This window comes from Rhinolophus ferrumequinum, chromosome 9 (assembly GCF_004115265.2).
Source record: "Rhinolophus ferrumequinum isolate MPI-CBG mRhiFer1 chromosome 9, mRhiFer1_v1.p, whole genome shotgun sequence".
Lineage (NCBI taxonomy): Eukaryota > Metazoa > Chordata > Mammalia > Chiroptera > Rhinolophidae > Rhinolophus > Rhinolophus ferrumequinum.
The window spans coordinates 49,233,056-49,251,738 of record NC_046292.1 but is presented as its reverse complement, the minus strand read 5'-3'; the positions used below and the strand labels follow the sequence as shown (position 1 = coordinate 49,251,738).

The following is an 18,683-nucleotide window of genomic DNA, read 5'->3' as shown; positions in this document are numbered from 1 at the left end:
CAGAAATCATTCAAAGAAAGCAGCAGCCATGTTTAAGCAGTTACTACATTACTACATTTTACGAGGTTATTCTTGTTCGAGTGTTTTTCTTCCTTTTAAAGTACAGAAATTTAGACCACGAATTTAAACTATTAACACTAATGGTTGAGTTTTTCTTATCAAAGAGCTGCCTTCTAGAGTAATGAGTGATTCTTGTTTAGAATAAAACATTATGGAGATGAAGCATGCAAATACTCAAGATAGATACATTAAATGTTGTTTCGACTACTAGTCATCTCTGACTAGATCATAACTAGAAAAATTAGTAGACTTCTTTCTATGTATAACGTATTCCTACCTCAAGAGTCAATGACTACTTTAGACCTGGGAGCCATTGATTAGAGAAAGCAATGCTTACGAATATATCGAAAAAAGGCAATATTATCTACAGAGGCAAAGAAAGTAGAAAATGAAAACTAAATGAAAGACTAGGAAAAATAAAAAAAAGACGACTGTGAAACAAAATTTAAAAATGGGTGTGTGAGGGGAGGAACACACTCAAAACTAAGTAGCACAGTGACACAATTCCTGTAGTATATTCATTAACAATTGGGCCCAGCATTTTTAACTAATAACCTAGAACAAAATCTCATATTGTTGAGCGAGATTTCAGAGTAAATTCAAACAGAGCAGTGAAAAACAAACAAACAAAAAAACAAAACACTAGAATTTTAGGCCATATGTTAAATAGTAAAAATCATGTCCAAACTATAGCAAGCAATAACACTTACTTGTGTCAAAATATTTACATCGACGTGGGCGAATTATTTCCTGGGCATCTTGAGAAGCCACAGATTGTGATGGATCATCATTGGAAGACTGAGTTTCATCCTCTTGACCTGATGAATCCTTTATATTCTCTTCCTGTGGAATCATAAATTAAATATTTATAAATAAAACTGTTGGAGATAAAAGGTCATAGTATTCCAAATACAACTAGAAGACAAAAATAAATACACTAATTATAACATAGCATCTTGGGTTGGTTTCTGGAACAGTAAAAAGGACATTAGTGGAAAAACTGGTGAAATCTGAATTGTATATAGTTCAATTAATACTGTGGTACCAGTGTTGATTTCTTAGTTTTGATAAATATACCATGGTTACATAAGATGTTAACATTAGGGGAAGGTGGGTGAAGAGCTTATAAAAAGTCTCTGTACTATCCTAGAATCTCTTCTGTAAATGTAAAATTATTTCAAAACAAAATAAGAAAAATGAAGAAAGAACTACCAATTAGCCTTTATTACTTAAAAACAATAGTATTTTTTAAAAGTTGGTACAAATTTATTTAGAATAGGCACTGAAAAGAAATCTGAATGATACAGCTGAAACTATTAACTCTCAGGAGTGGATTATAGGGACTTCCAATTTTTATTACATATTTCTATATCTTAATTTTCAACATTTAAATGTATTACTTTTAAAATCAGAAAGAATAAAGATTATAAAAATAAGCAGTCAAAATGAATGTACTCATAAACTGTAACTCCAAGAATAAAGACCACAATTTTAAAAATGTACGTGCATAACCTTACTTTATTTTCCCCACTACAGCCACTGTTATCATCATTATCAGCATCGTCATCCTCTTCACCTTCTTCTTCCTCCTCATCCTCCTCTTCATCTTCTTCAGGCAGTCGGATAGCACTGTCATACCCATAAAGGCTGAGAAGTTCATGAATTGGCATGTCGCCTTCCTAAGTAGACCAAAATAAAGTTACTTTCTGAGTAAGTGATATTTCATATTCTTATAATTCCCAAATCTATAAAGTATTCATTCTGTACAGAATAATCTTAGAACTATATCAAGAATTCTCAAATCATAAAAAGTGAAAACTGAAAATAATTCTGAAAGCTAAGAAAATGCTAGTCTTTTAAGAATTTCTATAAAAGACTGAGCAACTCAAATTGCTAACAACAACATCTTGAAGTATAATAATGGTTTAGAACTATTTTTCTATGCAATCAATTCAGTTATTGTACAACATCAGTTAATGCTATGCACGGATGCTTACACTTAATAGCACCATACCTAATTTGCGAGTGGGAAAATAGAATTAGAAAATACACACTGTAAACTAAGTTAACAAACCCAGAAAGGGAGATGAAATTCAGTCAAACCAAATACATGAAAAGAAAACAGCAATGGCATAGTACAGGGATGATACAGGACTGCATTAGCCATCTATTTTTTCTAGGGTAATTTATAATTGCATATAAAATAATGACATGCAACCCTCATTATTTATGTTACAAAATTGTTACAGTATCTTCATTTTATAGATGAGAAAACTGAAGCTAACTGGTTAAATCATTTCTTCCCAAATCACACAAGTTACAAATAGTGGAGAAAGATTTCAAATCTAATTCCAAAAGTCCAGACTCTTTATTAGTACACCATGCTGCCCCAGCCAGGGACCTCCCTCAAACCCCACAAAAAACATACCCTGAGGGCAAAAAGAAGAAATATCCATACGCAGTAAAATGAAATCAGCTTCTTATAGAAGGCATTCACTCTCATCAGTAATCAATATGATTACTGACATAAGAATCAGAAAAACATGACAATTCTGATTATAAAAAGACAATTTAACCCAAATCACCTGAACATATCACACACGTAGAAAAATTACCAGAAAGAGCTTAGACCTAGCAAAAGGGTAATCATGAAACAGGACATGTTTTGTTTCTCCAGCGGTCTTGTAGCTTATTCAAATTGACAGAAATAGTTTTGCTCCCACCCCCAGTGTTAAATACATTGTTGCAGTAGAGATAGGTAAATACATTGCTACAGTAGAGATGGGTAAATACATTGCTGCAGTGAAGAGGGGTACACCCCACTGGATGATACAACCTGATGACACTAACGACTTAGAGCTTACAATTTAACTCCATAACTCAGAATTCATGTGCAAGAGGCAACTAATGCTTATAATTTGAAAAAAAATGTCTTACAGAAATAGAAAGAAAATGCTGTTTAACATTTCTACTTCACATCATAAATGGATATTCTAGTTATGTCAGTTTGTGAATCTGCTTCTGAAAGAGAAATCAATTCTGAGAGCCCTAACTAATGACTTGCAGCAGCCACAACCTGAAAAGTGGTAACTATGTCTGGCAAGGTAGTACCACTCCAGCTGAATGACCAGCTGGCATACTTAACTGGCCTCTCATATTATGATTCTCAAAGTGCAATAACAGTGTTTAAGGTGTTCAAAGATCTTGTCCTTGCAGATATCTGGTCCATGTACCAAGGAACTGGTACAGGACACAGAAATTTGGGAATTAGGAGTCAGGATTTAAGAACTAAAACAGAATTTCAAGAAAAAACTAGAATTAAAAGGAAGACATAGAAAAGGCTGGTTGTATATACAAGAATAACAAATAGCTGCCATAAAGTGTCTTCTATGTGCCAGGCATTTCATGGACAAAAATACCAAAGCACAATCTCATTAGATCTTTAGAAGTATCAGATAGAAGCGTTTGCTACCTTTATTTATAAATAAGAAAATCAAGCAGAAAGAAACATGATGCACTGGCAGAGACTTTACTATAATTTCCAGACGTCCTAATCCCAGCTCACACTTGCCATAAACTCATTCTGCACCATAAATTAGAAGAAAGTTTAACAACTGAAGCCACTACTATGAACAAGAGCCACTGAAATGACTAGTATGAACAAATGCCCAACCAGGAAAAACACTTTAGTGTATTTAAGTTTGCAACTAACATTTACATGGACCTTAAGAATTCTTCAAGAGCTTGTTTCATATTTGTTTCATTTTTAAAACTACCTTTATATATGTTACTATTACCTCTAATTTTTACAACTGAGTTAGCTGATACTTTGAGAGAACACACAAAATAGGTAGATCATTAAATAAATGTCCTCAGGCTCTCTACCCTTTGGTCTGTCTTATTCACAGGCAACAGAATCACTCTGAGAGCTTAAACTGATTGCTGAGTCTCACCCCAAAGTTTCTGATCTACAACAGTAACGCTGAGGTAGGGCCTGAGTATGTGCATTTTTTCCTAAGTGCCAGGTGATACAGATGCTGCTGGTATAAGACCAGCGTTAAGAGCCACTTATTTCCCAGTTCTAAGATAAAATACCTGCAAATCAGTCTTTCTAGTGGGAGGTAACAAAGCTTGATCATTAATTTTAATAGAGCTTATCACTAACAACTGACATCTAGCTCACTTATGTGTCAAAAGGACAGGTGATACACTAACTGCATGGAAATTTTTATTTTTAAAACCATTATTAGGAATGTGGACAGTGTGACATCTATCTTAGGTCAAGATTTTTTCCCCCTTGGATACACATTTGACAAGTGTGACTCACTTTATAAAAATGCATTTCACAAAGAAAAATTTAGCAAAACCTCCAACATTGACTAGGCAGGGGAAGAGTCAAAAGCAGTTGATTACAGTGCATTTGGAGAACTGCTTCAATCTAAAAATAGTAGAAATGGCAGATAGAAAAAAGTCATTCAAGTCAGAAGAAATAACTACGTAAGTATAAAAACAGAAATGAATAAACAGGTTACTCTGAGGATATTTGTAGTAATGAAAAAAAAGAAAGTTAGGGCTGGTACTTTTAACTATTTTCTCTAGTTTTACTTAGTTTCTAAAAGGATCTGTCATACTATACTTTTGACTCAGTTTGAGAGTAGCTGTTGAGCAGTGACTGATACTATGGCAGGGCCCAGGGAAAATCATACATACAAAAATGTTCAAGATGGACTTAGGCAGGGGAGAGATTCAGTTTGCCAAGGAGACTAAGCTAAGTTGGAATCCACTGATGTAAGTCATATGTAGTATGATCAGAACCTAAACTAAATGAGTGGCTGTGGGTAAAGAAAAAACGCAAGAGACCCTGCAGAAGAATTCAACAGAATTTAACCATGGGCTAAGAGTGATCAAAACGTTTCTGGTGACACTGAATCTCTTGTTCCAGACAATTCTTGGACCCAAGTACACATTCATGTGATGTCTAAAAAGTAATAAAAACAATAAAGTTCTAAAAAAAAAAATCAGTTTATTTTAACCTTTGTCACCCAATACCAAGTTAATAAGCAACAATTATGAGCCACTGAGGAATACAACCAAGGTTAACAGTAGTATGAAAAATATCTTACTTGATCTAAGGTATAAAGTGAAGATCTTGCAGCAAGCACTGGACAGACTACAACTACAATAAAAACCAAAATCAATTTTGCTGAGGAATCATCAGTTTCAAATTCAAGTAGCATTACTGTGTTCCTACTATATGTTGAGGTACTTAAAAGATTTAGCAAGTATCATGTAAGAATCATTTTTGTTGTCTGCCCTCAATCCTTTCTTTCTACTTCTATACTCATCTTCTTTCAGGAAATATTCTTTTCCCCATTCCAAGCACTTATTTTGATTGAAAGCTCACCTCCTGGACCACACAGCATCTGACCCAACTGGAATCACTCCATTCCTGAGCCATAGGTTTGGAATGGGCACATGATCCAAACTTGGCTATATTTGTTTCTAGATTTCTACCAATAGTCAACTAAAGAAACATAGATTATCTCAAGTAGCAAATCTGGGAGACCTGGGAACTGATACCATGTTTCCCCGAAAATAAGACCAGGTCTTATGTTAATTCTTGCTCCAAAAGACGCCTGAGGGCTTATGTTCAGGGGATGGCATCCTGAAAAATCATGCTAGGGCTTATTTTCTGGTTAGGTCTTATTTTCGGGGAAACACGGTAGCATAAGAAAGCTGATCTGAAAAAAGAACATTACCATGTAGAAAAGCAGAAATAGCAAACATGTTTTAGTGGCACTTGAGTCCCTGAGGTCTAGATACTCCCTTGCCCTTAATGAAATTATGACCTTTACACCAAATTCTTCATTTTGTCTAAGCTATTCAAGATGGATTTCTGTTATTTGCCCCCAAATATTCTGAGATAAACAGTAATGATAGCCTGTAAAGCAAATGTTCTTTGTTATTTCCCTCTGAAAAAGACTTAAAGCTGCATAAAACACAAAAGCTGACAGTACATTATTATGCGACTTGTCAGTCACCTGTACCAGAGACTCTCTCATTGGCTTATATTATCCAAGTCTGTGTTCTACCAGGTACTAAGGGGCTTTCTTCAACTTAAGTTGAAACATCACAATAAAGTCTCACACTGTGTCATTCCCATTCATACAGGTGGTTCAGAGTATAGATATGGGGGGGGGGACAGAGTGAAAGAGAAAATGTCATGTACAGTGGATCCTCAGTGTTGGGGTTATAAATCTCTTTGAGAATTTTATGAATGAGAAAACTACTAAGATTTATTGAGTGATTATCATATGCCAGCCGTTGAGCTCTTTTTTTTCACATACATCATCCTTGTAATAATACTGAAGCCTAAGGACATTAAGTAACTTGCCATACAATGAATGAGGTAGCAGCTAAGTTCTGAAGCAGGCGTCTGACCCCCTGCTTTACTGCGCCCTTCCTTACATGTGCATATGCACTGCCTTCCTGGAAACGCAACCCTAGGTTAAGTGTATATCCCTGACAGAGTGTGAAATAGGATGTGCTGGTTGATAGACTATAAGAAATAAGGAAAATGGACATAGTACAAAATGAATAAAAATACAGGCATGTGGACTATCCCTGCATATTGTGCTCTAAGAAATAAGCTACCTGCACACTATAACAAAAAGAAGGCAATCTCATCTGTATAAGCTAACGGGAGGCTAGCTGCAGGTAGGAAAAGGAAGCTTGAAAAGACAAACATTGTATCTGAAATTAAATCTGTCCTTTAACTTCAAAACAGTAGGGTGAAGTTACCAAGCACCAAAAGTAGTATTGTAAGGTTGGAGTGAGATCCATCTCCTGGATGCAGAGGAGGTGGCTTCCTCTTCCACATCATTTAGAAATGACTGTGTGTGGCAACAGATGTTGGCTGTTCAAGGGCCATTTGGTGGATGGACACAATACTCTTCTTTTACCTGTTGTACCAAAACTGCCTTACCAATAAATGCTTATGAAGAAGGGAGGAAGGAGGAAAGAAAGAGGTTGATTACTGCACTATATCCAGACTGGACCAGAGACACAGTTCCTAAGGTAACCAACCTCTTGGAGTGGGGGCTTGAATACAAGATAAACTATGAAGCAATGGACGCAGCGAACTCTTTTCATAACCCTCATGCTGGGGTTCCTTTTTTCTCTATATAATTCATGTGGTATGTATAGTTAAAAAAAAATACTCCATTTCTCACATTTTAATCTTTAATTCTCTAGCTCTGGAGATTCAACCAGATGGAACATGTTTAGCACTTTGAAGTGAATCTTAAGTATTAATATTTATAACATGATTTTTCAAAAATACAGATAAATACATAAATATATAGCTGATCCTGATCTCCTAAATAAGAGTGCTACAATTGTGTTATTCAAAATGAAACTGTGTTTAAGAGTGCATTCGAAAAACAGTTATACCTGCACATTGCTATTCCTAGCAAATAAGTCTATTTACTCTGGGAATGATTCTGAAACCCCTATTAAGATCACCAAAGTAAATTCTAACCTGTGTATCTAATTCTATTAAAACATTTAAATGCTAAACTTATATAACTAAAATACCTTTTATACTGGTAAGATTCGTGCATGTAAATGTAACAACACACATCAAAGTTTCCTCTATGAAAAGCTACTTTTCACTTAAAATTTTAGAATTCAATAAAAAAAGAAGCGGAGTACAGCATTAGGAATAGAGACAGTGGAAATGTAATGGCTCTGTGCGATGCCAGGGGGTAGTGGATGTGGGGAGGGGGGTTCACACAGTGTGAGGGATATAAATGATAAACGTCTAAGTATTACTTTGTCTTGTGCACCTGAAACTAATAAAAAAAAATAATAATAATAATAAAAATTAGATTTCAAATTGAATGAACTTCAAACCACAGGCTATGCAGTTACTGATCACTCCTGAATGAATCAACTGTCAGAATCCTGCCAATTACATCAAAAGTCCATTTCACGCAACCATAGTGCCAGGTAAAAACCACCTTATCAATTCATGACATAACTATGTTTTCCTTCTATGAAAGCAAATCAGTAATCAATGAGAAATTCTAGCTTATTTTAATAAAACCAAAAACCAGTCTGGTTTAATTCATACCTGAAGAGTTAATAACTATACTAAATCCAACACACTGGCCCTGAACTAGCTTGGCTGTGTTACAGAATAAAGCATCGGTGATTATGTGCCACTTAAATCTAAGCCTTAAGTATTCTGGGAAAAGTCAGAAGTATCTGAGAAGGTATAGGACTGTGGTTGAAAAGAATGATAAAACTTTGGTTCCCTTGTCTTGCTCTTCCTATGTACTCTATAAACAATTATATTTTCATTACTTTTTCCTAAGGAGGGGTCATTTAAAAACAAATTTTTGGGGGCTGAAAGGAACTGGGGAAGGAGCTAAAGGAGAAATAGGAAAAGAACAATAACATGTCCACAATTTTAGCAAACCCCATTAGTAATTTTGTAGTAATTAAACGTAATAGCCCATTTTCTGAAATAGAAAACAATAATCACTATATCAAATAACCTATTATAACCTGTACTTAATTATCTCCTCTTGAATAATTAATTACTTGGGTAACACAGAATGTGAAAAGATGGAAAATATAAGATTTTCCTCCTTTTATCCCATTGATGGGTTATTCAGAAACAGGATAATATATCTAAAGCGACAGAAATTTCTGATATACAGGCAAGTAATTGAAAATAATTGCCTTTCCATTTCATGACTATATGAAGTGACTGTGATTGAAACTATTAAACCATTCATTTCCTGTGATGTTCACCTAGGTTCTGAATCATCTAAGCAAATTACCCGTCTCTTCTATAGCTCTGACTCCAGGTTCGTGTACTTTTTAACCCATTCTTGAAAAGCTTTCATAACAACTACAGTCATGCACTACATACAACACTTTGGTCAACAGAGGACTGCATATACGACGGTGGCATACCACATAGCCCAGGTGCTCCTCCACACCTTGGAGTACCATCTAGGTTTGTGTAAGTGCACTCTATGATGTTTGCACAACGATGAAATCACCTAACAACATATTTCTCAGAAAATATCCCTGTCATTAAATGGAGTCTGAACATATACATCATCGCCACTAAGACCAATTCTGTTCTTTGGCTTAAAATAAGAAAATATTAAATTGCTTTGGCATTGTGGATTAGGCCAGCTTTAATCACTAAATGATGCAAAATGGGAACACTTAACCAGATCTGACTCAGTGTTAACAGGACTCCTTTTCCAGACTTTTAAATGTACACTTTAAAAAGGTCCAAACTAAAATTCTGAAACAGATTAGTCTTCATTACTGTAAATGTGTAAGAATTCATTTTTTCCATGATATAAGTACTGCAAATACTTAAAGGCTGGCACTATGTCCTATTTATTTCTTACATCTTTCTACCATGGAATACAGATTATATATGTAATAAATTTTAATTACAGCATACCAGTTTGATTTATCCATTAATTCAAAATTTTCAGTGCCCACTCTTGCTAATTACCATGAAATACATTGCTGACTAAAACAGACATGGTCCTTCCTCTCATGGATCTAAAGGAGGATACAGACAATAAATTAAACAAACACAATTACAAATTGTGTTAGGTATAAAGAAAGCACTGAACTGGGTACAGTGGTTAAAAAAAAATTAGGGGACAAGAAAGGCCTTTCTGAAGAGGCAACATTAAGTCCAGACTTAAGAGGATAAGGAGCCAGGCTCAGAAAGCACATAGCAGAATGGGAATGAGCCAAAAAGTCTTGAAGCAGGAAGAAACCAGCACATCAAAGAACGAAAGCAGCAGGTATAGCTACAGAAGAGCATGACGAGGCAGTGTAATACATGGATGAAGGACCGTATCACGTAGGTGGTCTTGCTGTCCAGTTCAAAGAGTTTGGATTTTCTTTTAGTGTAACAGGAAGCCATTAAAAAGTTTTAAACTGGAGGTTGACATAAACTGATTTATATTTTGAAAAGATCATCGTGGCTGCTGTGGAAATACTAGGGGTGCCAAAAAATGTATACACATGACTTGTATTCATCTTTTGTTATCGGCATATATTGAGTATTACAATTTTAATACAGTTTTTTCCTTTCTTAAAATGTGTATACCTTTTTTGGGGGCACCTTATTAGAGGGAAGAGTGGCAATAGAGGAAACGGAGAAACGATTTAGGAAGCTATTGCAATAGTCTAGGCTAGAAATGGTTACCTGGGCTAGAGAGTGGCAGCAGAAATGGAGTAAGAGTAAGGTAAGATATATTTATGGGGCGGCTGGACGGCTCAGTTGGTTAGAGCGTGAGCTCTTAACAACAGGGTTGCCAGTTCGTTCGATTCCCAGATGGGCCAGTGAGCTGCACCCTCCACTAGACTGAAGACAACGAGCTGCCACTGAGCTGCTGGTGGGGTGGCCGGATAGCTCAGTTGGTAAGAGCTCCAACAAGGTTGTCAGTTCAATTCCCGGTTGGGATGGTGGACTGTGTCCCCTGCAACTACAGACTGAAAACGGTGACTGGACTTGGAGCTGAGCTGCGCCCTCCACAACTAGACTGAAGGACAACAATTTCACTTGGAGCTGATGGGCTCTGGAAAAACACACTGTTCCCCAATATTCCCCAATAAAAAATTTTTTAAAAATAAAGAATTAAGAAATATTTTTGTGGCTAGAAATGATAGGCTTACTTGGGAATGGGTATCAGGAATGGAAGACAATCACTCCCTGGTTTCTGACTTAGGCAATAAGGTAAATAATAGTGCTGTTTTTTGTTTGTTTGTTTGTTTAACTGAGATGGAGAAGGCAGGGAAGGAAAAGGTAGAGAAGAACATCAATCAACAGTCCTGTTTTGAACATTTAAAATTTAAAGATGTCTATTGAGATATCCAAGCAGAAATGTCAAGCAGGTGATTAGATAAAACAAAAATGGAGACAGGGACTGTTAATGCTAGAAAAATAAACTGAAGTACTGAGCATACAGACACCATGGGAATAGATTGGATCAAACCACCTAATAGTTTAGTAATTTTCAAATTTGATGTACATATTTAATAAAAATATACATTTGAGCCCCACATCCTCTGCACCCGAGATTCTGCATAGGAATCCACATTTCTTAGTGAGTCCAAGAGTGATTCTGAAGCAGCTGACCCTCATATTACATTTTGAGAAGCAATGATCTAGAGACAGAAGAAAGTCCAGAACTGAATTTGGAAATTCCAAACTTAAACCCTGGGTAAAGGAAGTCAAGTCTGCAAAGGATACTGAACAGGAACAAATGGGAAATACTGGACAGTAGGGTATTCCAGAATTCAAGTAAAAGGAGTGGTAAATTAGGTCAAATACCAGAGAGTAGAGAGAAAAGCGACCAATGGATATAGTAATAAATTCATTGATCATCTTCACAGGAAGGGGCAGAGACAATTTAGAGCACTTTATAAAGTAAATGCGAAATGAAGACGATGATGACAACTCTTAAATTTTGGCTACTGAAGGGAAGTAAATAAAAGATGCAGAAATTGGGAGAGGACAGAAGGTATGTAAAAAGAAATTTAGGATCCTTATATAGTCCACTTTTGGCCCAATACCTGTCATGTTTTACAAAAGTAACTATTTGAATTCTACTTCACAATAAAGTTATTAAAAAAAAAAAGCCTTTCATTTCAAATTTTAAACATCCCACCTATGAACACATAAATTTTTTACAGATTATATATAATATCACTTTCCCCCAAAACACAGGTAGAGAACTAAAATTGCAAGTGTTTTCTCTCTCCCCAAGTTATAACCGCTTCACCCTCTAGCTTTTGTTATTTACCCTTGCAAGATCCTCTATTTCAGAACTGAAGTTTGTTTCTCCTTCCATCATTTCTTCTTCTTCTAATGTTCGTTCATCATCAAAATCATGAACCAGCATGTCAGCTGATGGATCAAATTCATGGTCATCTGATGTTGCTGAACCTCCTGGTAAAGAATATTTTAAAAAGTTTGGTAAACCAAATTAAGTGTATTTTATTAATATTAACTTAATGTATATGTTATGTGAAGCTGGATGTTAAGTCGAACAAAAATAGCAGGAAAAAGCTATGACAGCAAGTATTTACTGTTTTCTGAAATTCTTGCCCTTACTCATAACCTGCTCCAAAAAAAATTTTTCTCTAAGGAATTTAAGGGATTTTTTTTGTCTTGTCTCACCTCTATATACACAGTTACAACTACAAAACTAGAAGGAGGGGTATAGCTTTAAAAAATGCATAGAGCATTTAAAGAGTACTGTAATCTTCTAAACATGATATTTGAGTTGTAAAGAATAAATGGTCATATCAAATAAGAATAATCTTTTGTGTGGGAAAATTCACAATTCTTGTTATTTGATTAATAGTTAATAGACTCAATGAGTATGAACTCCTGTGTCCCCTAAGAATATACAGTCATGTGAAATATATAGTCATCTGAATATAGTCTAGTGAAAATACAGCTACACTCAAATATTATTCTTCTATCAGCACTTCCATGAAAATTTACTCCAATATATAGAAAGCTATCCTTACTTGATTTTGATCTGAAATAACACAAAGAAAAAATATGAAAGCAAAATGTATTAAAATTGCATACAGAACTCTGATGAAAGCTATTAAAAATAACCTAGTAGGTAACTGATGTGTAAGCTAATCTATTTTTAGCCTGATGGTTGAGGAATATTGCTATTCTCAATAGGGTCAAAGCTGGTAACAGTAGATTACAAATGCTGGGCATACATATTCTGAAAACTATCCTCACATTTAGCTATTGCCAAACATGGACTTAAGTTTGCAAAAGCATTGTTTACTAATAAACAAGTGAGTTATTTAACATTAAGAAAATCAATTAGCAATTTCTTTTATAAGTTTAAATCATGAAAGGTTTTATTCATTGATGTACTACACTTCCATTTCACTCCAGTAAAAGCACCAGTAAGTAAAACAAACCGATGTAGAGGCTGATTTCTTCAAATACAGACTGTTAGGATTAAGGGGAACCCTAAAACTCTGGGTTCTTATAACGTCCCACAATTTTTAGAACCATCACCATTTTCTGAGTGCTTACGAGGTGCCAAACACTATGCTTAAGTACTGCACATATGTTGCTTCAGTTTATTTTCAAATAATCCTATGAAGAACAAAAAGAAAAACTTTAGGCTCAGAGAGTTTAAAGGTTCAGTAGCCTGTAAACTCATAGAGCCAGTACAGGAGGTGACAAAGATGAAATTAAAATCCTGGGCCTGTTTAGTCCAAGGCCTGTGCTTTACTGTACTCCAAGCCTCCTGTAAGTCACAGTTTCAGAAATAGTAGGATCCTGCCTCAAAGAATACTTGAAGAGAGCCTATGTTACTAAGATAAGTGAACTGAAAACAAGTAAACAAAACAAACACAAAACACTCAATCTGTTTGTATAAGCATTCAAGAAGCAGTAAAAGCCATCAAAGACATTTGTATTCTTCAAGCTCCACTATTCTTCCAGGTCAGCCTGGACTGATTCAAATGCAATGGAAACTGAGAAAGTCATTCATTAATATCATTTTTTTGGAGAAATTATTTTTGTGTACCTATGTATTACCTGATGAATGTCTCAAAAATTCATTTAAAAAAAACCCCTAAACTCAGTCTATTTGCAAGGCCACAACATTAACAAAAAACAACCAGAACCCATTTTTCCAATGAAAACAATTTATGTGTTTGAAAGAAAAAGAAATTATTGGTTCAAAAAAAAGAAAGAAGAAATTATGAAGAATTCCGTATCTTAAAAAGAACATGGTAATCTAGTATTTATCTGAGGTCAGACTACATCCAACCTCAACCATCCAGAACATATTTATAAACCAGGAAGTTTAAAAAAAAAAATCCTTGAGTTTTAGAAATGTCACAAAGTCTAATGTACTTTACTTTCAAGCATATTAGAAAAAGTAAGACATTTCCAGCTGAAATAGACAGAATCAACTGTCGATTTAGCACAGTAGTCATTTGGAAGGGATCTGGAGGAATTCTAGCCCCTGACCCCACCTGATACATTGTACTACACAAAGCACAATGATATGTATTCACGAAAAGGATCCTGGATCCATTAAAAAAAAGGCTTACATTATGCTAACCATCTTGACAAACTTTCTTTCTAAAATTTAAAACATAGGAAGGTGACTGCTTCAATAGTTGGAAAATTTTGGTAATATATGATACCTAAACATTTGATAAATGTTGAGATGTTTTCAAATAAATTATTACAATGCCTCAAAGAGCGCCCTTTCTCTCTCTTTCTACATTAGGCTGTCCCTTAATCCTAGGACTCCATTGCAGAAGGTGGGCCTCTCTCTTGGTCAAGTCCCTGGAACACTGAGCCAGAAAGACTAATACAAGACTCTTCCTCGACTGCTCTTTAGCTCCAACCAATTGATGCCACGTAGGAATGCCGTACCCAGTGGAGCCAGAACTTCTGATTAATCATAAGAAACCGACATGCAGATTTTTATATAAAATATTTGTATTTTTTAAGATCATTACAATGGCGAAATAAAAAAAAGTTTATTTGTGGCCCAGATTTGGATCAAAGATCACACATTTACAACCTCTAAGGGAAGAAAAAAAATGAAATCTGTATTGTATTTGGAGAATACAGAAATCCAAAGATACTCATATATGGTCAGAGGATACAACTTGATCCTATTCAAATCTAAAAATAATTTCTTTAATTTACAACATTAAATGTTCATTTGTTGAATGTTTTGCTTGTGTTATTTTTCCCTCCAGTAAATGCTTTAACATTTTCTCAAATAAATACTTTGAATTTCCTATACAAGCAAGTATTTCTAAGCAGTTCTTGATTCCTTTTTTAAAAGTACACTTCATATATACTTCAGTCAAAGAGTAATTAAAAACTCTAAGAAATACACGTGGAGATTCATCCACAAATAGTCATGAGGTTGAACTCACAGCAGCCTCACCTGTACTTTCATGGGCAGTCAAATATTTCATCCATTTCTTTTTCCCCAGAGAAAAGAAGCATTCAGAAGAAAAGCAAGTCAGATGACAGTCTAACTCCTCTGGCCTTTATGCAACTAACAGGACAAATATTACTCAAAAAAGAGATTAGAAAAAATATAGAAAATACCTACCTGGACTTGAAGACTCAACAGATGGCTGGTGGGGAAGGGGCAGGGGGAGAAAGGAAGAAAAATTAGCATCTTTATTCAGTAATCCTTACAGACATTACAGAAATTATTCAATGATTAATATGACAACAAAAGCTACAGCAAGTTTTGTATCTGAACTGTCTAAGACAAACTAAAACTTCCGTATAATCCTTTCTTTGACATAATTATTTAAACATAAATAAAAACTCAAAACACTCCTGAATCTAGAAACAAAGACAATAATATGGAATTGATTCAGATTTTAAAGGCAAATATGGGTCCCATAACATATGTGGTTTAAGAGATATGATTTTAGATCTTGATCCTGAATACTCCCTCCAACCAATGCAGAAAAACTAGGAACAAGGTTTGCTGTCAAGCTGATCTGGGCTTAAAATGTGTTGCAGAAGAAAGGTGGAAACAATCTAAGACATTATTTTAACTAAAAATTATGTTGCAAGCAAGCCAAGGAAAAGTTAAAATGTTACTTAAGCACCAAACAGTACATCAGGTTAACTTTACTAACAAACATACTTGCAAATTATCACAAAATTAGCAACCTTCCATGCTAAATCTAGAGAGGTTAAGTTATCTGATGGAAGATCACAAAGACTCCCAATTATAAAGCTCCTTCTACTGTACCATTCTCTTTCTCATACATTTAACCACAAGCATCTGGAAAACTTAAAGATAAAATTGTTAGCAACTTATTTTAGTAATATCACCACCTGACAGTTTGTGGCTGTGTTTTATCTTAACTCACCATTATAATCAAGTCATCTACAAACATAAACTCCTATATAACAATATATTAATAACAAACTCAACAAAACCTCAAAAGATGCTTCAAATGACTTAAACTTTATAACTAAAACTGTGCCTATTCATTCAGTGCTATTTATTCCATGCACAAAGGAAGTCAGAGATGCTGGAAGGCCAAAAGCAAAAGAGAGGAGGGATACTTTAGTATATTTTCCTTCTTTCAGCCTAGTAATGGAGCAAAGAGGCAAGAACAAAACAGAAATAAGCAAAGTGCCCAATTTTTCAAAAGCTAGGCATCTAAGACAAATTCTTACAAGGTGTTAAAACTCCGTTTTGAAAACTGTCCACAGTATACTACTGTAGTACAACATTCCAAATTCCATGTGGTGACTTAGGTTCTCTGGAGGCATACTTTTTCAAGGGTCCTATTTTTTCCCCCCCGTTTAATTCTTACACGAGAATGGCCCTTGCCTATAGCACTGTCCTATTATAACAAAAGACTGACAATATTCAGTATTGGATATTTTCAAGTGTCACCATTTCTTTAAAAGTTACTCTGCCACAATAATCAAAACAGCACTCACTACTTTTTTAATTTGGTTCCTCTAATGGGAAGCTGAAGAGTAGGGTGAGAAAATAGAATGATGTAACCATAAAAATGGTTTCTAGTTTGCTTAACATCTTTCAGGCAGGGCTATGCATTTCTGGCTCAAAACAAATTTATCCACCACACAAGTTGTTACACAACAAATCAGTATTTTTTTTAAAAAAGAACCTGCTTTTATTTAATGTAATTATACTTTAATTTCCCAAGTTTAACCAGAACCTCTGTCCAAGGCTACAGCACCATTCATGACTATCTTCATCTGGTCCAAGGTTCACTGTTCATGGAGCAGCCTTACAATGCTGTTCCTCCTTCTTAGTAAATTTTTGAGACAAGTTTGCATGGCATGAAGAAGAAAAACCAGTATTTTTTTTCAACTTAGGAGCTTTAAAGAAATGGTTCTTTAAGCATTTAGTTCTTTTTGAACACCCCAGTAATTATTCAATTTAACAGTCTTCTGATTAAAAAAGGCTTTCTGATTAAAAATAAATTATTCTACTGAAGAATAAATGGTACATTTTCAGTTAGACATGGGCAATAACAGAGATAGCGAATTGTGAATGGTATCTGTATACTCACACTTTAGTTTGTAAAAGGCCTCAAATAGCACTAAATGACAATAAATACCATACTGATTGTTGCTTTATTGGTGAATAGTTACCAGTTTAAGGTTCTGAAAAAGGCCACAAATATTTTCCATTCATTAAGATACCAAATGTTTTGAGGGCTGGTATAGCATTTGTAAACATAGCTGACATTAAGTAGAATACCCAGTGTTCAAAGATAGAATTAATGATCATATTATGTCAGACATATTGGAATGTTCCAAAAACCATGATTTGATTGATGGTATATCTAGGTTAGGATGGGATGGGGGAGGGGAAGCAGGGATAGTCTGCCTATACATATACATTTTAGTATTCTATATTCAAAATAAAATTCTATTGTGTTGGTTTAGGAAGGGTGGGAGTGACATCAGTTTCTTGAAGTTAATTATCAAAGAGAAGATTCTGGAAAACTGGCATTTGAAAATAGTTTATACCGTAAACATTACTTTTGCCCAACCAACAAACAAAATAATTACCTTTCAAAATAAGAGTTTAGTGTCATAATACTGGTATTTCAGTGTGGAATGAGGGCATTTATTTAGGTATTTGAAACAGCACAACCAGCATGTGTTAATGCAGTACTATATATTTTCAAATGCATAAAGTTACTTGATTATAACCATAATCCTGTCAATAATATCTTCCCTGCCTACCTCACTTTATATATTAGCAAACCCAGGGAAGTAAAGTGACTTGATCAAGGTTCCATGGTAGGTGAAGAAGGTGGAACTAAAAGCCTAGGGCCTGATTCCTTCTATACCTCCCAGGGAAACAACTCATAAAAAAATTTCTCTTTTCATCTCCTTCCTCATTTACCCTTACTTTTTCTTTTTAAAACGGTTTTCATCTGTTCAAAGGTTTCAAAGGTTTCAAAGGTTTCAAGTTATCGTCTGTTATTTCAGACTATTCTCTGAAGGATATATTAGGAACCAGTCATGTTAGGAACTAGTCTAACAATACCCTCCAAGAAAACTGCAACAATCTACCATTAAGGACTACAGTAAATTGGAAAGAGGGAAGGAGGGGAAAAAAAATAAAACTAAAGCCATATAGGTACTCACTCATAACAATACTGAACTATAAAATGTAAGCAGTAAAGATGATTTTACATTGGGGATTAAAATGTATTTAAAACGCACTCATACATTATTGGTAGGTGTATGAGTTGGTTTAACTGTTCTGGAGATGCTTTTGCCAACATGAACTTACCCTACTGATAAGCCTAAAAAAGCAGACCAAGATATATGTATAATGTTCATTACCACAAAGTTGTTCATAGCAAAAAGTTGGGGAAAAAATTCAAAGTCCATCATTTAACTGTTAATAGTTAGAAATGAAATACAGTTCTTCCAAACAGTTGAACACTACTAATCCATTAAAAAGAATGAGATTTGTCTGTATTGACTGAGAAAAAAATGTGTGTTTATATGTAAAAAGAAATGTGTAGCG

General features: G+C 34.8%; 1 protein-coding gene across 15 annotated transcripts in view; it reads right to left on the bottom strand.

The window, feature by feature from the left end:
• Positions 1 to 18,683, bottom strand: part of MIER1 (MIER1 transcriptional regulator) — a 94,196-nt gene that overhangs the window by 64,502 nt on the left and 11,011 nt on the right. For 14 of the 15 annotated variants that reach the window (XM_033113582.1, XM_033113583.1, XM_033113580.1 and 11 more), the window contains 4 exons: positions 15,243 to 15,267; positions 11,916 to 12,061; positions 1,578 to 1,739; positions 771 to 903 (listed from right to left, as the gene is read on the bottom strand). In XM_033113582.1, coding sequence (XP_032969473.1) covers positions 771 to 903; positions 1,578 to 1,739; positions 11,916 to 12,061; positions 15,243 to 15,267 — 466 coding nt within the window. Of the gene's footprint in view, positions 1 to 770; positions 904 to 1,577; positions 1,740 to 11,915; positions 12,062 to 15,071; positions 15,109 to 15,242; positions 15,268 to 18,683 lie in introns of all 15 variants that reach the window. The other variant, XM_033113594.1, reaches the window with a different exon arrangement.